This window comes from Macaca thibetana, chromosome 20, assembly GCF_024542745.1.
Source record: "Macaca thibetana thibetana isolate TM-01 chromosome 20, ASM2454274v1, whole genome shotgun sequence".
Taxonomy (NCBI): Eukaryota; Metazoa; Chordata; class Mammalia; order Primates; family Cercopithecidae; genus Macaca; species Macaca thibetana.
The window spans coordinates 52116354-52139293 of record NC_065597.1 but is presented as its reverse complement, the minus strand read 5'-3'; the positions used below and the strand labels follow the sequence as shown (position 1 = coordinate 52139293).

Below are 22940 nucleotides of genomic sequence, written 5' to 3'. Positions count from 1 at the left end.
TTTATTTTAGGCATTTATTCCACGAACAAGTTTTCAAGAAGACATCTAAGTGAACACTGATACAAAACAATGAATCGACATCTATTTGCTCCGGGTCTTGGAATGCATTCAGAGGCAGAGGCTTCCAGTTTCACAAGTTACTCAGACACTCCTTTAGCCAGGGCTGCCCCAGCTCCTCACAGCTGAGTCTTGTCTGTCACCGGGAGCCAGACCTCCTGACAGGCGTCCTTCACTTCAGCCTACCCGCCACTGGGTATGGAGGTGCCTGGGGGGCTGCCTGCTGTGGATCATGAGGGACTTGCCCTTTCTCCTTCCCAAACAAGCTCCTGGGCTGACTTTGCTGTCACAGCATCCCTTCCCTTTCCTGAAGCATGAGATGGAGTTGGTATGGCCAGATGCGGCAGGCACAGGAGAGCTGGGCCGGCAGCCTGATCTTCTAACGTCTTCCGCATCTGTATCACGCTCCACAGCCTCATGAAACATTAGAGCCACAGCAACTTGGCAATCAAGTTCAACTTCTCTTCAGATGAGGCGCCAAGGCCCAGAGAGGCTATGATGTATCAAACAACGCTCATTAAGTAGTGACAAGACTAAAACTGTCTCTTTCAGCTTCTGGTCTCATACTCATTCCACCAAGGCAGGCTGCCCTGAGCCGTTTGTGTGTGAGGTTTCCCTCTTTTAAAAACTGTTTCTTTCCAGATGAATGAATTAGGCTGAATGCATTAATAACATCACTGGTAAGAACTGGAGGTATCTGTGGCAGTAACAAAGCAAGCCTAGGTGGGACATACGAGCCCAGTTTCCAAAATACCTTTGATAAGATGACAGTGAAAAGTTGTCTATGCTGTTTTTCAAAAACAGGATTTGACACAATTTACAAGACAAAATGAAATAAATATAGGTTGGGGTAGGTGGTTGAGGTGGGCTGTAGGTTTTGTTGAGCTTTCCAGCAGCCAGAAGAGAGACAGAAAAAGCAGCTTAAGTTATAAAAATCACAGTGTTTGTGATACATACATACATATCTACACGCATATGTAGATGTGTGTGTGTGTATATATACTGCGCTTAGGATCAGAGCTTTCCTTGGTACTGAGATCTAGATAAAAAAAACCTTTTTCTATGAATCTTCATAAAGGCAATGTTATATGATCTAAAAGACACATTGATCAGAACATGATTATTCATTTTGACTTACATGTACCAGATGAAAACAAATAAAATGCAGGGAGACAAGTAGTGTTGGTCTAAAATGGGGGATAGACCTTCCATTTCTTCAGAACAAAGTTCATCAAATTAATGTAACACATTTCCAGACAGCCCATTTACAATTAGGAGTAGAGGTAGGGGAACCCAAATTCCACCTCAGCTTGCTCCCAGGCATATAAGAGTTAAATAGAATCAGTTTGTCCCACTAGAGAGGGAAAGGCTCTTGACCCTTTCCTGCCACTGGGGAAGGGTGAGAGATGAAGGTACAGAATATGATTCTGGGCAACCTAGCGAAACTCTTCTGCAGGTGAAGGTGATGTTCTCATGACTGAGCTCCTGGCCCTCTGTAGCTGCCATGGTGTAAGTGGCCCCCCCTTTTGCTGTGATACTTCCTCTATCAACTGTGAGTTCCTTGAACCCAGGCACCATGCCCCTTCCTTCTTGTATCCTTCACTGTGGCTAGAACATGGCCTTACATATAACAGTGCTTCATATTTATGAATAAGTCATCTACTTTCCTGAATCATGCTTCCATATAATATCAATCCTGTGTACGTATTACTAAGTGGTTATTTCTATTAATGTGCATCTTCTCTAGAGCTGGAATTCCAGAACATCTATACAATATAAACACAAGCCCACTGGCACCACACACATCTTACTGTGCTACGCATACTACCAACATGGAACTGTACTTAGCATTAGAAATCTTTAACTTAGACGACACAGAAAAATCAACCTACTGAGATGTGAAAAGTCATAACATTTCCAACAAACATAAACCAGAAACATTTATCAATGTTTACCTGAGTCACCTGCCTTCCAACAGGCCACGCCCCATTCTGGCACCATAAATTAGATTTCTTTGTACAGCACCTACCCTCCTAGGTACTTTGCTGAACAAGTTTCAAAAGATTGAAAACATACCAAAAGGAACAGTATCATTTCCAGATGGCTTCAAATAAGACCATTTGACAAAGAAAGGGAGAGATAAGAGCAAAATAATCACTTACAAACAGCCCTGACTCCAGTTCCCTTTCCATTAAACTTGTGACTTCTCCCTTGCCAAAGCAAAGCCACCCTGGGTTACCTACATACTAAGGGAATAAACACCACTAGCTCCATCCTGAAGCAACTGGCCCTGGAAAATCAAATTTCTGGGTTTTATCTGCAACTTCAAAAGTGAATTAACCATCCCCCATCAGAACTTTTCCTTCAGTGTTTACTGGGTTACTGCTGGGGGTTCTCAAAGAGATTTTTCAGACAAAACAGGTAAATGAGGAAAACAAAAATGGTGTTCTGGATTTCTGGACTGAGGTTTTTATGAATGTTCCCACTTTTCACCCAGTGAGCTCTAGGGTTGTTTAAGTTACTTGGGGCACTACAGTTAGGTTTCTGATGCGGTGAACAGGGACTAGAAGCCTCAGGAATAGAGACTGGGAGATTTAACAGCCAGCCCCGAGAGCACTGATCTAAGCTGAGATGGCCATCTGATCTACAGCAGGCCAAAGGAGTACAACCGGTCTTAGAAATGTTTCAGGTGTCTATTACCTCTTCCCTATCCCCTTAAAGTTTTAGAAACACTATTATTATACTGCAGTGTGGGGGTGGGAGGTACAAAATATGCCAACATACCAGTCATGTTCTAAATAAGAGCCAGAGAAATTAGAGGATAGAACTAGAATGTGTCTGAAATCCTGCTTTACTTTAGTGAGACACACCATGAACAGACCTCCTATTCCATCTGAGGGGGGCACGGTAGTTCAGAAGAGGTCGGCAGGCGCACCCAGAACAACTGAGAGGTAAGTGCAGGGCTACAAGAAACAGTACAAGGACCTGGCATTACTTATAGACCGGAGAAGCAGCAGCCAGGGGATTTAAGTCTTCAGGTACAGAAAAGGATGAGGCGTGATCAATTGCTTCTCACCTCCACGTAGGGCAAGGCATTAGTAACAGGACTTCAGTAACAACACAGGGATTCTGCCCTAGCTATTTGGATCAACTTCTTGACACAAAAAAAGGTACACTGTAACGGACTTCTGAGGAAAGCTATAAAATCTTCACTCTTCTTTTGTGGATCTCTTCAAAACCAAGATGGATTTGATGTAGTTCTGATCAGACTCCTCAAAGTTTTCCCTAAATGTGAAAATCTGTTATCAAGTTGCATCCAGGATCTCATGGAGTAGGTAACAACAACAAAAAAACTTTTGGCATTTTTTATATCCTTGAAAACAACTCTCATCCACATGGAAGGATCTTGAATGTTGCCAGACTTAGCAATCCATCTGCAGTGGCCTCAACGTACTGAGGAGTATTTCATTCTGAACTTGGACAATACATCTTCTCCACATTCTTAAAGGAGAAGCCGAGACACACAGAAGAAGAGGAACAGACTGATCAAGTTAGAGGCAGAGGTGAGAACAGGATGAAGGTGTCTAGTTTATTTATATTCTCAAGTTTATCTTGGGAATTACACTTCATAGCTAAGAAAAGATTGCTTCCAAGAATGAGATTAGGGTAAAATGGCTAAAGGGGCATTTAGGAAGAGAAGATCATCATCAAAAAGTTTTCCTAAATTCATCAATCTTTCCCTTATGTGGGTTCTCAGGGCAATACAGAGATGGAGGGTGTGGCAGAGGCTTTTCTCTCACATGAACTTCCCGATGTTTGGTAAGAACAGAACTCTTATTGAAACGTTTGCCACACTGGGCACATCCATAGGGTTTCTCTCCAGTGTGTATTCTCCGATGTTCTCGAAATCTTGTACAGTTACTGAAACTTTTTTCACAGTCCACACATTTGTAGGGATTCTCCCCAGTGTGAACTCTCCGGTGGGCGCTGAAATGAGAACTGTTGGTGAAGCTTTTCCCACACTCTCCACACTGATAGGGCTTCTCACCGGTGTGGGTTCTCTGATGTATAATAAGACTAGAGCTCTGACTAAAGCATTTTCCACACTCTCCGCATCTGTAGGGTTTCTCTCCTGTGTGGATTCTCTGGTGGGCACCAAAATTTGAGGAGTCATTAAAGCTTTTTCCACAGTCAAGACATTTAAAAGGTTTTTCACCTGTGTGGATTCTTTGGTGTCTGATCAGGCTCCTGCTCCTACCAAAGCACTTCCCACAGACACCACACTTGTAAGGATTCTCCTTGTGGTGGGTCATCCGGCACATCAGACGAGCGCTCCTTCCAAAGCTTTCTCCGTATTTGAGAAGTCTGTAGGGTCTCTTCCCCACAAAAGGCCTCTGATGCACAACGCCTTTCCCTAAATCTCTAGGCTGAGACATCGGCTTTCCCTGTCTAATTCCTTGAAGATTCTCCCATTGTCTTCCTGAGATGCATTCCCTTTTGTGATATTTGCTGGGGTCGGTATTCTGGGAAACAACTCTTTTAGACTTTTCTATTAATGCCCTACGCTGTTCCATGTCCTTATAAACTACCTGTGCTGGATCCTCCTTGATGCTATTTCCAAATTCAAAATCTGAAAAAAACAAAAGACAATACAAATTTCATACAAGTCTGATGTTAACCATAAACAACCTGGCTTGCAAGGCTTGATCCGTTTGCTCTCCATACACTTCTCTAACCTCAGACCATGTGACTCTTCCCTGATTCAGTCTGCTGTATTTCTTTCCATTCATAAACAGGCCAATAACAGCCAGTACAGAGTAGGCCTTCAGAAATTGTTCCTGCATTATAATCCAAGCCATCATTCCCCATCCATATCCCAATTAACATGAGGGCAACCTGGCTTATCTCCCTGAAGTTCCACTCTAATTCATCCTATTTTCATAATTTCACCTCTATACTAAAGCACACTACATCACACTGATCTACAGATTAGATTCTGACCAAGTCCAAGTTCCTTGAGGGACTTGAGTAACTAAATTCCTCTACATATCTAATCGTATCCCATCCAAGAGTACCTGTTTCTTCTCAAATGTTCTTCTCACTTTATTTTTCAGGCTGTCCTATAAACCACACTAATTGAAATCTTAATTCTCACTGTTCCCCAAATTGGAATTATTTTCTCACTCTTTTCATCTACATCCCACATTCACTACATCTTGGATCCAGATTTTCTGTGAAGTTTTCTGGACAGAGAGCACGACCTTGTTAAGAGAGACAAGCTTTGGAATTACACGGCTCTGGGTCTGGTCCCATCTTGGTCAGTTATGAACTGTGTGATTTTTGTATTAACTTATTATGGAAAATTCAAACACAGAAAAGTCTGGACAACAACAGTATGTATAATGAACTCCCATGAATCACTTACCTACATTTAACTATGACCTATTCATGGCCAATCCCATTTCATTTCCACTCCCACACACTCCCTGCTCCCTCCATCCAGACTACTTTGCAGCCAATTCCAGACATCACATTATTTCATCCGTAAACATTTCACAAGCTGTGCAACTTAGGCCCAATTCAGGTTGACTTGATTCCCAAACCCTTGTTCTGAAGCATCTGCTCTCCTGCCTTGTTTCTATTGCCAGTTTCAACATTACCTTCCTTCCATACATTCAGTGGAAACCACAGATAACTCTCAATCCCAAGTGCGGAGGCTGTGGCATGGGAAGCGGAAAGGAGGGCAGCCATCAATCAATCTAGTCACTTAAGTAAAAAGCCCTAACAATTCCATCTTTCACTTATTAGTACTTTTTTTGTCACCCAGGCTGGAGTGCAGTGGCATGATTATAGCTCACCACAGCCTTGACCTCCCAGGCTCAAGTGATCATCCCACCTCAACCCCCCAAGTTGCTGGGATTACAGGTGCACACCACCACTCCCAGCTAATTTTTTATTTTTTGTAGACATGGGGTCTATGTTGCCCAGGCTGGTCTTGAACTCCTGCATTCAAGCGATCCTCCCACCTTGGCTTCCCAAAGTGTTAGAATTACAGGTGTGGGACACCACATCTGGTCTGTCAGTACTTCTTTTGAAGTTTTCTGATTGAGTACAATGTTATTCTGAGATTTGGAGGAAGTCGCAGCCTAGCAGTTGGCTTGGAGAAAGCTTGATAATTTGATGATATGTCTGGAGCTCACTTTAAAAACAAGATTCACAAGGACTTTGTTTCCAGAGTTATCAAAGCCAGGGTTCTACAGGACTTAATTCAAGCCTTCATACTATCATTTCCCATATATATACTAAGCTAGAGTCATTTGCTTCAATAAACTAGTCCTGAATTACCCTGCACTTCAACTGATTGCCGGGGGGCTTAATGTAGTGTTATGGGAAGATGGAGCTCCTGTCCTTCAGGAGCTCACCATGTCTGCGAGATCTTACATCTAAAGTGCTCAGTGCCATAAGACAGAGACAGACAAAGTATGGGAGGTGAGACATGGAGATATGTAGAGCCAAGGACATTCAACGTGGAGGTAACATCGCAAGCTAAAGTTTGGATGGGAAAGGGCTTGAGGTGTGTGTAGGAAATAGCCAGTAGTTCTGCTCTGAATAAGCACAGAGTTGAGGAAGGAAAACACTAACATGTAGACTAGAAGAGTAAGATAAGCTCAGATCAAAAATGGCTGTGAAACCTTAATAAGAGTGTGGGTGGGGAAAACTGGTTTGGAGGCTTTTACAACAGTCTAGGCAAGAGAGAGAGAAGACTGAACTAGACAGTGGCTAATGGTAACTGAAGAGGGGACAGATAGATGTGATAGTCTGGATGAGAGCGGGAGCCCACAGGGAAGAGCCATGGTGTGGTAAGGAAGATGGTGATGTTAGTTTTGAACATCTTAAGCCTGAGTTACTAGTGACAGGCCCACGAGGGCCTAAGTCAGTGGGAAACATGCAGGTGGAGCTCAGGACCAGAATAAAGTCTTTCATTTAGTCTCTGCCTCTCTTTTTTGTCTTGCACACCACATATAACTATAAGATGTTCTTCTTTTGTGCTTACTGACACTCTTCCTTCATCCAAGATTCTTCTCATGTGTAATTCCAAGTTTTTCTTCCCCACAGTACTTCCAGGAGATACAAAACCCTGTCTGACCCATACCAACAAAAACCAAGGCTGAGAACCCAAGGACTGAGTCACTCTAAAGTGAGTTCCTCCTTTGAAGAGAAGCACCATGAGAACAGGAACTTTTGGTTGGTTTGTTTTTTTCAGATGGAGTCTCACTCTGTCACCCAGGCTGGAGTGCAATGGCACAATCTCGGCTCACTGCAACCTGCGCCTCCTGGGTTTCAAGTGATTCTCCTGCCTCAGCCTTCTGAGTAGCTGGAATTACAGGTGCCCGCCACCACACCCAGCTAATTTTTGTATTTTCAGTAGAGACAGGGTTTCACCATGTTGGCCAGGCTGGTCTCAAACTCCTGACCCCAGGTGATCCACCCGCCTCAACTTCCCAAACTGCTAGGGTTACAGGTGTAACCTGCAACCTGGCCAGGAACTGTTTTATTCACTGCTATATCCTCTGTTCTTCAAGTAGCACAGGCACTCAAATATTTGTTGAATGAAGGAATATTCATGAGCTATGTGCAAGATCTACTGATTTTTCAGTAAATCACACTTACTCCTCTTTTGGACTAAAACTCTTTGGTTTTGCACCTTACCATTTGGGCTCTGCAGCAGACCTGGAGGTCCTTGGAATTCTGGCTCTTGCATAATTTCCTCCTCGCTCATTCTCTCACTGCAAGAGTCTTCTATTACTGCCTCCTGTGAGGTCTCTTCAGGTTCCCAGCCTGTAGGTTCCTGGGGTTCAACCTCAATACCCCCTCTTTCTTGCCTTGAAGGTGATGAGACTTCTTCTGGGGTGCTGGGGAAAGGAGCAGGTGCCCGAGAGTTAATCAGGGCATCCATCTCCTTGTAGAACGCGCAGGACTCTAGCATGTGGCCATTTTTCACCTTGCGGTAACTCTTCTGAAGGCTTTTGAACTTGGTTCGGCACTGTTCTGGTGTCCGGAGGAAGCCGCACTCTCGAAGTTGTTCAGCTACAGCCCCATACAATTTGCTCTTCCGATGACAGGCTTGAAGCGCTTCATAAAACCGAGTCTCACGGAGGATATCAAGAAAAGTCTTGGTTTCTTCATAGCCCCAGTGCACACCTGCCATTTGGGGACAAAGTTCACAATGTAAGAAAGAAAAGGAGTCTGTAGCCTCTATACTATATACATTAAGAAATATAGAGGTAAAAAAAATTCCATTTACAGTGGCAACAAGAACTACAATATGCCTAGGAATAAGCTTTGAAAGAAATGAGGTCTATATAAAAATGTGTAATATCATAAAACTAGAAAAAATGACGAGACACCGTTTATGAATAGGAAGACTCAAGTTGTACAGATATCATTTCTCATATGAATCTATAGTCAAAATCCCAATCAGATTTTTAAAATTGAAATTGGTAAACTAATCTCAAAGCTTATTTGGAAGAATAAAAATGCACTCCCCAAATCTGCCATTGCTACGGTGATTAACTACACCGATTTAGTTCTCTAGAAGGCTCTTTCCAAAGCGGTTAAGAATAATGACTAGAATTTCCAATAGGAAGTTTTCCCCTCAAATTTCCTACCACTTTTGTAACCAGTCTTCCTTAAGGAGCAGAACTATATTCAGAGTAGTTTTTGGATGTCATTGAATCCTCTACTTTGAGATGAAATGATCTGCACGATAAGACTATGTTCTGCATTTATAGCAGAATAAAACTTTTCAGGGCATATCTAAATATAATTTGTAAAACATACTTTTTGTATGTCTTGTAATCTATAGTAGGAAAAAATCTCTATCCTCTATCTTACTAGGTGGTCTCTTCCAGGCCTATGACTGGATTCCCATATTTGAGACCACCCCAAGAGTCCCAGCCTCATGTTGATGGATTTTCAGATTGGTGAGACCTGTCTAGGCCTAATGTGTCTTCCCATCTTAGCAGATGTTTATTTTTTATTTTTTGAGACATAATCTCACTCTGTTGCCCAGGCTGGACTGCAGCAGCACAATCATGGCTCACTGAAGCTTTGAACTCCTGGGCTCAAGCGATCCTCTCGCTTCAGACTCCTGAGTAGCTGGGACTACAGGAGTGTGCCACCATGCCTGGCTAATTGTTTTATTTTCTGTAGAGAAAGAGTCTCGCTGTGTTGCCCAGTTGCTCTAGAACTCCTGGCCTCAAGGGATCCTTCCACCTCAATCTCCTAAAGTGCTAGAATTACAGGTATGAACCACCGCATCCAGCCAGATATTTCTTTTGAATGGTTTAGTCATGAATACATTCCCTAGCCTGATTTACTTTTCCATCCTATGTAAGAATTTATAGGCTGGGTGCGGTGGCTCATGCCTGTAATCCCAGCACTCTGGGAGGTTGAGGTGGGTGGATCATTTGAGGTTGGGAGTTTGAGACCAGCTTGACCAACATGGTGAAACCCCGTCTCTACTAAAAATACAAAAATCAGCCAGGTGTGGTGGTGGGCGCCTGTAATCCCAGCTACTTAGGAGGCTGAGGCAGGAGAATTGCTTGAACCCACCCAGGAGGAGGAGGTTGCAGTGAGCCGAGATTGCGCCACTGCACTCCAGCCTGGGCGACAGAATAAGACACCATCTCAAAAAAAAAAAAACAAAAACGAATTTATCTCTAGCTGGAGTAAAGAAACATTACTAACAACAGTGATACCAGGCAATGCTGTATTGTATTTTAGTATTTTCACAGTGCCTTCATTTATATTATTCTATTTAACACTAATAACAACCCTATGAGGTATTCTTTTTTTTTCTTTTTTTAAATTATATTTTATGTTCTAGGGTACATGTACACAACGTGCAGGTTTGTTACATATGTATACATGTGCCATGTTGGTGTGCTGCACCCATTAACTCGTCATTTACATTAGGTATATCTCCTAATGTTATCCCTCCCCGCTCCCCCACCCCACAACAGGCCCCAGTGTGTATGATGTTCCCCTTACTACGTCCAAGTGATCTCATTGTTCAGTTCCCACCAGAACTCAAACAAATTTACATGAAAAAAACAAAGAACCCCATCAAAAAGTGGGCAAAGGATATCAACAGACACTTCTCAAAAGAAGACATTTATGCAGCCAACAGACACATGAAAAAATGCTCATCATCACTAGCCATCAGAGAAATGCAAATCGAAACCACAATGAGATACCACCTCACACCAGTAAGAATGGCAATCATTAAAAAGTCAGGAAACAACAGGTGCTGGAGAGGATGTGGAGAAATAGGAACACTTTTACACTGTTGGTGGGACTGTAAACTAGTTCAATCATTGTGGAAGACAGTGTGGCGATTCCTCAAGGATCTAGAACTAGCAATACCATTTGACCCAGCCATCCCATTACTGGGTATATATACCCAAAGGATTATAAATCATGCTGCTATAAAGACACATGCACACGTATGTTTATTGCAGCACTATTCACAATAGCAAAGACTTGCAACCAACCCAAATGTCCATCAGTGACAGACTGGATTAAGAAAATGTGGCCCTATGAGGTATTCTTTGTCATATTTTACAGATGAGAAAATTGAAACTCAAAGTAGTTACATGATGCGTCTACTGTCGCACAGTTATTAACTGGTGATTTAATTCTGCCTCTCTCAGTCACGAAGTATTTAATATCAGCTCTCTTTTGCATGGTGTATTTGTCTGCCTTTTTAATTTTAATGTCTCTGTATTATATTTAAGATGGCTCTCTTAAAAGCAATTAATGTCTGATAATCTTAGTCCTTTAAGTTTGGAATTAACTATATATTTGGATTTATATCTTATTTTTTTCCATCTGACTCATCTATTTTGTATTCTTTTTTCTCTTCTTTCTTGTCTTCTAATTTTAGATTACGCAAAACACGTTTATTTCATTTTTAATGAAAACCTGTTGAAACTGTTACATAATTTTGTACTGGTTATTTTAGATAATGTAATAATGCATGCTTGACTTATTATAATCCAATACAATTGATTGCTTTATGCCAATTATCAGATAATACTAGATCCTTAGCACCCTTTAACTCCATTTGTCTTCCTTCCATGAGGACCCAAACACTCAAAATCCATGCTGTGCTCTAAAGTGAAAACGATTCCTCCATGGCCGCTCGGAGCTGTTACTCTCTGACTGCAATAGGGGTAGCAGCAAGCACTTGAGAGTACTTCAGTGATGTGGCCACACCACAGTGAAAGTGGTGAGGTGTGTGTGACAGCACCCCCCTGGGTTTGGTCACTTCTGGTCTACTCCTTTTTCCACAAGATCACACATCTGTTTTCTTACAAGAGAAACAAAGCACAATTCTTACCACTGAGGTTCTGAAATAAGACAGGGGCACCATGGATTTCAGACTTGCGGATAAATTCAACGCCCATTTCATCACCATCAGAATCTTCTGCAGCTTCCTCCTCCTCCACCAAGCTGATGTGTTCCTTACCACTGATGGCAATTCTCTTCAGTCTGGGGAGAGGTATCATCTCCTTTGGCTTATCAGTGGACGAAGCATGGGCTGCAGGGTTCAACAAAGCATCCATGTCCTCAAAGAAGGCGCAGGGTTCTAGCATGTGGCCATTTCTCACCTTTCGATAGCTTTTCTGGAGACTTTTGAACTTGGTTCGACACTGTTCTGGGGTTCGAAGGAAGCCACATTCTCGCAACCATTCAGCCACAGCACCATACACCTGGCTATTTCGGGGACAGGCCTGAAGTGTTTCATAAAAGCGAGACTCTTTGAGAATTGCCAGGAAAGTCTTTGTTTCCTCATAGCTCCAGTGGACACCTGCTATCTTTTCATCTTCTAAACCCCACTGCTGCTGCTCTCTCCATGTTTTTCCTGTACTCCTTGCAGGGACCTGAATAGCATGAACTGACTTTTCCTTGACGTAGTTGCTTCGTAGGATACTTCTCTTGTTAGAGGAATGCAGACCTAGAGTCCATGGCTCCCTTCTCTGTTCCAACCGGGTTATCTTGTTAGATGTAGACGCCGTACTTCCTATAGTAAAAGAAACATATTTCATGGTAGACATATAAGTCATTACTGCATGCCTCAATCTTCTGCTGTCACATGCTCTCCTGGGCCACTTGTTCACACCCAAACCTTTCTCAGCTGTGACACTGCACATTTATTTTTACATGACTTCCTTGGTACAAACACCTACTAACTTACATGATCATTTTACTTCTCATGTATGTACCATTTCTTTTCGTAGCTAGTTCTTAAAAGAAAACCTTTAAGGGTAAGAATATACATTTTTAATCTTTGATTCCCTCTCAGTAGCCAATGTTGTGTTAGGTTCAGGGTATGCTTCTACTCAGTATTTGTTACTTGTAAAATAAAGTGAGTATTTTCCCCACATTCCCCTCCATGCCCACCCCAACATACATACATATATATGTACTGGGACTACAAGAGATGAGAAGTCAAGAATTTTTTGTTAAACTGTATTACAAATCTATAGTAATCAAAACAGTATGGTACTGGTATGAAAACAGACACAAAGACCAGTGGAACAGAATAGAGAGCCCAGAAAGCAATCCATGCATGTATGGCTAAATAATCTTTGACAGAGTGCCAAGAGTACATCACTAGGAAAAAGTCATCTTTTCAACAAATGGTGCTGGGAAAACTGGATATCCAGATGCAAAAGAATGAAACTGGACCCCTCTCTTACACGACTCACAAAACTGAACTCAAAATGGATTAAGCCTTAAATGTAAGACCTGAAACCATAAATCTCCTAGAAGAAAACACAGGGGACAAAGCTCCTTGACAGTGGTCTTGGCAATAATTTTTTTGGATATGACATCAAAGCACAGGCAATGAAAGCAAAAATAAATGAGTGGGACCATATCAAACTACAAAGCTTCTGTACAGCAAAAAAAATCTAATCCAAAACAACAACAACAAAAAGTCAACAAAGTGATGAAAAAATCTATGGAATAGAAGATTTGCAAACCACTCATCTGCTAAGGGGTCAATATCTAAAATATACAAGGAACTCCTACAATTCAATAGCAAAATAACAACAACAAACCAAACAATCTCATTAAAAAATAAGCCAAAGACATGAATAGACATCTTCCCAAAGTAGACATACAAATGGCAAATACGTACAGGAAAAGGTGCTCAACATCGCTAATCATCAGGGAAATGCAAATCGAAGCCACAATGAGATATCACTTCATACCTTTCAGAATGGGTATCATCAAGGAGACAAAAATAAGTGTTGGTGAGAAGAAAATGAAACCTCTGAATATTGTTGGCGGAGTTGTGAATTGGGAAGTCATTATGGAAAACAGTACAGAGGTTCCATAGAGAACTAAAAATACAATTACCATATGATCCAGCAATCCTGCTACTGGGTATATATGCAAAAATATTAAAATTAGTAGGCCAAAGAGGCACTACCATGTTCACTGCAGCATTATTCACATATAGCTAAGATACGGAAGCAACCAGGAGGCTGAATGGATAAAGAAAATGAGGTCTATATACACAAAAGAATACTATTCCGCCTTAAGAAAATTCTGCCTTTTGCAACAACATGGATGAACATGGAGGACATATGTTAACTAAGGTAAGCCAGGCACAGAAAAGACATATATCACATGATCTCACTTTCTTGGCAGGATCTAAAAATGTCCAACTCATAGAAGTAGAGAGTAGAAGATGGTTACCAGAAGCTGGGGGAGGAGGAGGGAGGAATGGGGAAAGTGGAGATTTGATCAAAGGGTACAAAATTTCAGTTAGATGGGAGGAATAAACTTTAGTAATCTATTATACAGATTTAGTAATCTATTACATAGTGACTATAATATGTAGTAATGCTTTGTCTATTTCAAAATTGCTAAAAGAGTAGATTTTCTTTTATTTTTGAGGCAGAGTCTCGCTCTGTCACCCAGGCTGGAATGTGGTGGCACGATCTCAACTTGCCTATGCCTCCTGGGTTCAAGCGATTCTCCTGCCTCAGCCTCCCAAGTAGCTGGGATTACAGGTGCCCACCACCACACCCAGCTAATTTTTGTATTTTTAGTAGAGATGTTGTTTTGTCACGTTGGCTAGGCTGGTCTCAAACTCCTGACCTCAGGTGATCCACCTGCCTCGGCTTCCAAAAGTGCTGAGATGACAGGCATGAGCCACTGTGACTGGTCTAAAAGAGTAGATTTTAGATATTTTCACCATGGGAAAATAAGTATGTAAAGTGATAATTTTTTTTTTTTTTAAGACAAATTCTCCCTCTGTCCCTCAGGTTGGAGTGCAGTGGCAGGATCTCAGCTCACTGCAACCTCCGCCTCCTGGGTTCAAGCAATTCTCCTGCCTCAGCCTCCCGAGTAGCTGGGACTACAGGTGCACACTGCCACGCCCGGATAATTTTTGTATTTTCAGTAGAGACGGGGTTTCACTATGTTGGCCAGGCTTGTCTTGAACTCCTGACCTTGTAATCCACCCACCTTGGACTCCCAAAATGCTGGGATTACAGGCATGAGCCACCACGCCATGCTGAGGTGATGGATTTGTTAATTAGCTTGATTTAATCATTCCCCAATGAAAACATGTATCAAAACATCACATTGTACCCTATAAATATATACAATTATCTGTCAATTAAAAAAAGACAAATAACAAGGTTTTGGAGAAAAGGGAATCGTCGTGCACTACTGGTGGGAATGTAAACAGGTACAGCCATTATGGAAAACATTAAGGAGGCTCCTCAAAATATCAGAACTACAATATGATCCAGCAATCCCACTTATGGTATATACCCCAAGGAGACAAAATCAGCATCTTGAAGAGATAGCCATACTCCTGTGTTCACAGTTCACAGTGAATAGTCACTGGACTATTCACAATAGTCCAGACATGGAAACAACCCAAGAATCTGCTGACAAATGAATACTGAAAATATGAAAATACAGGAAAAAATATATATAATGGAGTACTAGTCAGTCATAAAAAAGGAGAAGCCTGGGCGCAGTGGCTCAATGCCTATAATCCCAGCACTTTGGGAGGCCAAGGTAGGTGGATTACAAGGTCAGGAGTTCGAGACCAGCCTGGTCAACATAGTGAAACCCCATCTCTACTAAAAATACAAAAATTAGCCGGGCATGGTGGCATGCACCTGTAGTCCCAGCTACTTGGGAGGCTGAGGCAGGAGAACTGCTTGAACCTGGGAGGCAGAGGTTGCAGTGAGCCGAGATTACACCACTGCACTCCAGCCTGGGTGAGAGTAAGACCCTGTCTCAAAAAAAAAAAAAAAAAAAAAAGGAAATCCTGCCATTTGTGACAACACAGATGAACTTGGAGGGCATTGTGCTAAGTGAAATAAACCAGAGAGAGGAAGACAAATATGATCTCACTTACATGTGGAATCTAAAATGCTGAACTTAGAGAAAGCGAGAAGAGAACAGTGGTTGCCAGAGGCTTAGGTAAGGGGAGATGTTGGTCAAAGGGTATAAGCTTTCAGTTATATGATTAATAAATTCTAATTATCCAGCATGATGGTTACAGTTAATAATATTATAGTGTATACCTGAAATTTACTGAGAGTGTAGATCTTAAGTGTTCTCAACACACAAGTACATAACCATGTAAGGTGATGGATGTGTTAACTCAAACGTGGTTATTATTTTACAACGTATATGTACAAAAAATCATCAAGTTGCAATATATTCTTAAATATACACAATTTTATTTGCATATATATACATATATATATTTTTTGAGATGGAGTTTCGATCTTGTTGCCCATGCTGGAGTGCAATGGTGTGATCTCAGCTCACCGTAATCTCCGCCTCCTGGGTTCAAGCTATTCTCCTGCCTCAGCCTCCCAAGTAGCTGGGATTACAGGCATGTTCCACCATGTCCAGCTAATTTTGTATTTTTAGTAGAGATGGGGCTTCACCATGTTGGTCAGGCTGGTGTTGAATTCCTGACCTCAAGTGATCCGTCTGCTTTGAGTTCCCAAAGTGCTGGGATTACAGGCATGAGCCACTGTGCTTGGCCTTATTTGCATATATTTAATAAACATTACATTTATTTGTACCCCAGTAAAGCCAAAAAAAATTAGGTAGAAGAACCTAATTTCCAAACAAAAACTTACAGGAACCCACAAATACATACATCAAAGAAACAAAATTGACTTGTTTTGCTTAAGGAGGTTGAGGGTGGGTGGGCAAAAAAAGCCTTATAGCTTCTTATAGAGCTTTGTGGTCCTGAGACACATCAAAGATGTCTTTCTCCTCAAAAGAGATTGAGATCCACTCTTCTGTTACATGAAGGGGAAAGATAATCTGTGACTTCACATTTGAAAATTATTGGTACAGATACATTTTCATAAGTATTTATTGAAAACAAAATATTTCATTAATAACGTATTTCATTTAAAAAAACAACTTCTGAAGACATTTTGGTGAGGTTAATAGGAAAGAGCTGTTAAGAACAGAAAGCAAATTGAGAATGTGCCAGCTTACAATACAAAAGAGATGAACATGTCGTAATTTGAATCCTAGCTACATTGCTTTCTTCACTTTTTGATCAGGGGAAGTTCCTTAAGCTCTCTAAGCCTCAGTTTCCTATGGAATAATACCATTTACTGTACTATACCATTTTATATAATACAAATATGACATTCATATGTAACTCCTCTCCAATGTTTTAATCACTAAATTATTATTATTTTTTTTACTGGAAGAAGGAATGGGTGAGGGAAGAGAACCTGGCTAAGTAATTACACTGCACAATCCTTAGAGATCCTTTAAGTGTTAACATTTATATCTGACTATCTTCCAATCAGTAGAAATGAATACATTAGAAAGCCCCAAGTCTTATATTTGGAAAGGGAAGGAATCCTTACCCAGGGAGACCATGTTCCCAACATTCTCCTTCCTGAAATCCCGGTAGAGGTCCCTGTGGGCAGGAATCTGATGCACACTCTTTTTGTAGGAAAAGCCTCTGGCCACGTGGACATCTTTCACTGGTTCCTGTAATGACACTAACACCAATGACTACCAAGATAACTGCACAGGTCTTCAAAGGATGAACAATCATGGATGAGGCAGAGAAGGACCCTAAATAAGAACTGAAATCGACGAACAAGTGGATAGTTTATGCCAAATGAAGCAGAAGAGAAAGAATCATAAGATGACAAGATAAGCAAGATGATCCAGCAAGGAGTCTCATTACTCAGAAGACTGGGTCCCATCTTTTTGGGAAAAGGAGTAACGGGGAAAAAGTCTCTTGTGGAGAGTATAAAAATTTGAGGACAGTGAAGGCACAGAAAAGCATTGTGCCTAAATACCCTAGTAAGGAAGGCCAGAGAAGACAATTATGGCAGGGCATGGTGGCTCACACCTGTAATCTCAGCACTTTGGGAGGCCGGGGTGGGCGGGTCACTTGAAGTCAGGAGTTTGAGACCAGCCTGGGCAACATGGTGAAACCCCGTCTCTACTAAAAATATGAAAACTTAGCCAGGTGTGATGGCATGCACCTGCGGTCTCAGCTACTCAGGAGGCTGAGGGAGGAGAATCGCTTGAACCCGGGAGGCAGAGGTGGTTGCAGTGAGCTGGTATCGTGCCACTGTACTCCAGCGTGGGTGACAGAGTGAGACTCCATCTCAAAGAAAAAAAAAGACAATTACAATGTACCTGGGACCCAGCAGGAAGCCGTGTGGTTGTCACTTCCTGATCTAGGGTATTCCATTCATCAGCAAGGGCAGGAACCCAGGGAGAAGGCCGAGCTGTAAGAATAGAAAGAAACTATTAGTAATCTGGGCTTCGACCCTTTAATTCATGCTGTCTCTCGTTTTAAGAGAAGAGTATGTATTGAAACACCAACAAATATAAATTCACCATTTTCTCTGTGAGTTGAGAACAATGCCCAGAACCACAGTACCCTAAAGCTGGGATCATAACCTCAAATTCTTTCTGGGGGTAAGCAAGTAAAGTACAAGATGAAGGGGGCCAGGTAAGGACTGTGGGAACTGGAGAGCACACATCTGATTGAAAGGGCACCGCCAATGCTCACGTCCCACTCACGTCTCAGTGTGAGACTATGGCTGTGGTTCCTCCCCTCCTTCCCTTCGCCCCTCTTCTCTTTCCCTTCTTTTCCCTTCCTCCCTCTCTCTCACAGTCTCTCTCTCTCAACCATGGACATTTGCAATGCATTCCATCATAATATAAATTTGGGGAGGCATAAAAAAGTATAGTAGTACCGAATCTTGCCTCTCAGTGAAGAGCTGTGTAAGTCAGACATACTTGAGGTTTAAAAATAATTGTGCCATTCTGGGGGAAAGGAAACTAACATTTATTGAGCACTATTATGCACTGGCTCCTTTACGCTGCCTCATTTAATCTGCACTAATGGCCTTGTTACTTCCCTTTTAAAGATGAGAGGACTGGGCGCAGTGGGTCACGCCTGTAATTCCAGCACTTTGGGAGGCCAAGGCGGGCAGATCACCTGACATCAGGAGTTCAAGAGCACCCTGGCCAACATGGTGAAACCCCGTCTCTACTAAAAACACAAAAATTAGCCAGGTGTGATGGCACACGCCTGTAATCCCAGCTACTCAGGAGACTGAGGCACGAGAATCGCTTGAACCTGCGAGGTGGAGGTTGCGGTGAGTCGAGATCGTGCCATTGCACTCTAACCTGGAGCAAGACTCCACCTCAAAGAAAAAAATAAAATAAAATAAAATAAAGATGAGAGAGTGGAAAGTCTGAGAAGTATCCTGACCAAGGCCTCATACATTAAAAAAAAAAATGGCAGAGCTAGGTTTTGAATCGAGGTCTGTCTGCCTCTAAAGCCTAAGCTCTTAGTCTCTGTGCATTCATGTTCCTTTTCATATTATTTGCCCAAGTTCACAGACAGAGGGTGGCAGAGACAAGATATAAACAGAAGACTTCTGACAGCAGGTCCAGTGATGTTTCCCTTCCTCTCTTTAAGCCTGAGATGAAGCCACAGTTCAGGAGATAGAGAGATCACTGTGGACTGGGAAGGACAAGGTATTCATTTCCTAGTATTTGACCTGATTCATTAATGTGCAGGGCAGCTATGAATGTCAGCGGTCCCTCCTCTGCAGTCTTAACTGTTTAACCCTCTCGTATGCCACTTCTGTGATGCCTTGTGAGTCAAACTTCAAACACAAATGTCTTGTTCCCTTTCAAACAGCTTTTTGACTTGTTTAGTCAGCCAAGAGCACATACACATGGCAGGACTGAAAAACACAAGATTACTGTAGGGCCTCGGCCTCCCAAAATGTTGGGATTATGATGTGAGTCACTGTGTCTAGCTGTGGAGAGTTTAAATACCACCACAAGATCTCATAGCTGGTCCAGGCAATTTGGATCTTTTTTTTTTTTTTTTTTTTTGAGACACGGTCTCGCTCTGTCACCCAGGCTGGAATACAGTGGTGTGATCACGGCTCACTGCAGCCTCAACCTCCTGGGCTCAAGCAATCCTCCTGACTCAGTCTTCTGAGTAGCTGAGACCACAGGTGCACGCCATCACACTCGGCTAATTTTTTTTTTTTTTTTGCAATTTTGTAGAGACTGGGTTTTCCCATGCTTCCCAGACTCAGTTTCCAACTTTATGATACCTTTTCACTTATATTGCACATGTTCCTAATTCTTGAAGTGAATGAAATCTTTCTCCTTAAATACTCTATTTTGAATATGTATCTGGGAGGCCCTCCACTGGGCATTCACAGCGTTGGGGGTACCATGGAAATCTGCCCCAGCCTCTGCACTGGGCATGCTCCAAGTCTTCCCTCTTACCATTCTTCGGTAAGGGCCGACGTTCTCGCTTTCGGTTCAGCTGTTCCTGGTGTATTGAGTGGAGGCTTCCAGCTTCCTCCCGAGACACCACCCTGGGTTGGGTCTCCACCTGCTCTGGCTGGAAGTCTGCTACCTCCCACGCTGCTCCAAGTAGGGCATGCTTCTCCGGGTGCATGGGACTGCTGACCTGAGAAATGAAGTCAATACCATAAGAGGGAGTAAAACAGGCCCATATCAGGGCGAAATTCTCCTAGGAAAGACATCAAAGGACAGAGACATGAGAAGGAATGAAAATTCCACTCCATCCCCAATGGAGTATCTGAGAGCGCTGGGCTAAGAGTACTGTCCAGCAGTCTGGGTGTAAGGTAACAGAAGAGCATTCTTTTTTCTGAAACAGAGTTTCGCTCTTGTTGCCCAGGCTAGAGTGCAATGGCACCATCTTGGCTCACTGCAACCTCCACCTCCCAGGTTCAAGCAATTCTCCTGCCTCAGCCTCCCAAGTAGCTGGTATTACAGGCATGCACCAATACACCTGGCTAACTTTGTATTTTTTTAGTAGAGATGGGGTTTCACTACGGTGGTCAGGCTGGTCTCGAATTCCTGACCTCAGGTGATCAATCCGCCTCAGCCTCCCAAGGTGCTGGGATTACAAATGTGAGCCACCACGCCCAGCCAGAGTAATCTTTATTACTAAACAGAGAGGGAAATATGTCAGGAGTGAAAGAGCCTCCTTGTTGCTAGAATAGATATTACTTGACTCTTTATATTTGTTAAATTCGCAAAGAAGTAAAAGTTACCAGGACATGAATATATTCACTAGTGAAATGAAAACTTCCAAAATTAATATCCACATCTATCTGTCTATCCCTGACGAACACAGGAAACTGCTGATAGATCTATACACAATGCAAGTCCGGTGCAAGGTGAAACTGCAAATCTTGCAAATACTGCAGGATTTCACGAGGTTCATGAAAGGGAGGTTGAAGAACAACTAGAAGAGCATGCAAGCCACTGAGAAATGAAGATGTGGCAGACTGGAGAGTGACAGAAATGACAGCATGAGAGCACTTCAGAAGACACTGAGTGGAACAGTAAATGCTTGGAGACAGCTCTGGGATAACGAATGAAGTCTTTTTATTTATTTATTTTTAAAGGGGGAACAGAATAGCCTTTTTTGATCAAAATGCGTAAGTGAACCTCTATGAAGCAAAACCATATTGTTCTCTTATATTGTTTTGTTGCAAACATTATGCCAATGACGACGATAAATGCTTAGGTGAATAATGTCTGGTTTCCATTGCAAGGTAATATTTCAACCAAAGCTTTTACTTTTGTATTTCATATGAAACTCTGATCCCCTTTTAAGTGGATTCACTTAAAGTGAAAATATCCCCTTACAGGGTCTTTTATTAGTACCATTTATCTTTCTCTGAAAAGCACTTCTTTCTACAATACATCCTGCCCACATGCCTTTCCCATTCCATTTTTTCTAAGTACAAAAATTTGGAAAATCCTCTCTCACCTGCTGCCTTAGTCTTCCAGTCTCTTTTTCCAAATGCACTACCAGGGCCACCGCTTCCTCTCCACTTTGCGGACACTGCTTCTGTGCCCAAGCCTGAATCTTCTCGGGTAAAATGGTGAGAAACTGCTCAATCACCAGCAGCTCAAGTATTTGCTCCTTGGAACGCATTTCTGGCTTCAGCCACCGGCAGCAAAGTTCCCAGAGTTTACTGAAAGCTTCATGGGGTCCGGTCACATCCTCGTAACAGAATTGCCTGAAGCATTTGCGGAAGGTCTCACAGCTATCCGATCCTTCCAGAATGGGCTCTGATGCCCACTCGGGGTCCTTTTCCATCTTCATTATTAGGCATCCCTCAACCTCCAGGGGCGAGTCGATCTGAGAGTCGAGGGCTACAGCCATGCTGCAGCCCAGGGGTCAATTTCACGTCTAGCTCAAGGTGGGGACCCAAAGAAGACGCCAAGCGCTCCCTGCTTAATCTTCCTGGGAGTGTGGTAAGGTAGCGAGGTAAAAACGGCCAGGTCAGCAGGAACAGGGTATTCCAGGCTGATTAATCAAATCTATGCCAGGCCCTTGAAAAGGTGAATGTATACCCTAAGATGCAAAAGCCCGGCCTCTTCTCCAAACAAGATGTGACCCCGCAATGTGGTTTTCCAGGGTGCATCCCTCTTAGTGCAAAGTCGGAAACCGGGAGGCTGGAGGACTGGTAGAAAAATGAAGCTGGTTGAGGAAAGGCTGGGCGGAGGCGGACAGCCGGGCCAGGAGGGGGTGTGTCCGCTACTCCAGGGTCGGGCTCCGAGAGGCGAGGCCCCGAGTGGGTGGGGCCGGATGTGCAGGCCCCGCCCGGCGCCAGAGTCCGGGCTCGGGTCACGGCAGCATGCCCGGGCCGCTGCGGATGCCGCTGGGGCCTGGCGGAGTCCGAGAGCGGCGCCGGACTCTTTCGGGCCCACTACGGCCCCAACCGTCCTCAGGAAACCTCTGCCCACTGAGGAAAGGCCACAAAAACCGTTCCGCTCGGAACGGAGAAGAGCCGCAGGCCGAAGCTAGGCCTCGCAGGGGGCAGCGGCCGCCTCCTCGCGTTCGGCCTCGTCCACTCGGCCCGCGGAGAGCGCGGGGGGCGCTGGGAGCCGCAGCCACGCATGCGCCGCCTGCCACCAAGCGCCGCGGGGCCCGCGCGAGGCGTCCTCGCGGGCGAGGGGCTGGGGGAGGGGGCCCGTGTGGAGGACTCTCGCGAGAGCGCGCTGCGCGGCGACTGGGCGCCGAGGGTCCTCCCGGAGCGGAGGGACACAGAGGGACTCTAGGGCACCTGCCATCGCGAACAGTATGGGAGCGGGAGGCGAGTGCCGCTTCAGGCGGAGAATCCAGGCGGTGGCGGGACCTCCCTGAGGCGGAGTTGCCGCCACCGAGGCCTGGCTGCCGGGGAAGAAGAGCACGGACTCGTGTTGCTGGCGGAGGGACACGGAGTTGCGGCGGAGGGATTTGGGCCGTGTTCCTGGAC

General features: G+C 43.5%; 1 protein-coding gene across 1 annotated transcript; it reads right to left on the bottom strand.

Moving 5' to 3' along the window:
• Positions 1–22098, bottom strand: ZKSCAN2 (zinc finger with KRAB and SCAN domains 2). The gene is made up of 7 exons (XM_050773824.1): positions 21446–22098; positions 19924–20110; positions 17797–17888; positions 17007–17133; positions 11462–12145; positions 7768–8259; positions 1–4687 (listed from the first exon to the last, which is right to left on the bottom strand). Exons 1-7 carry the CDS (start codon positions 21842–21844, stop codon positions 3765–3767), a joined length of 2904 nt encoding a protein of 967 aa, XP_050629781.1. The 5' UTR covers positions 21845–22098; the 3' UTR covers positions 1–3764.
• Between the last annotated feature and the right edge of the window lie 842 nt (positions 22099–22940).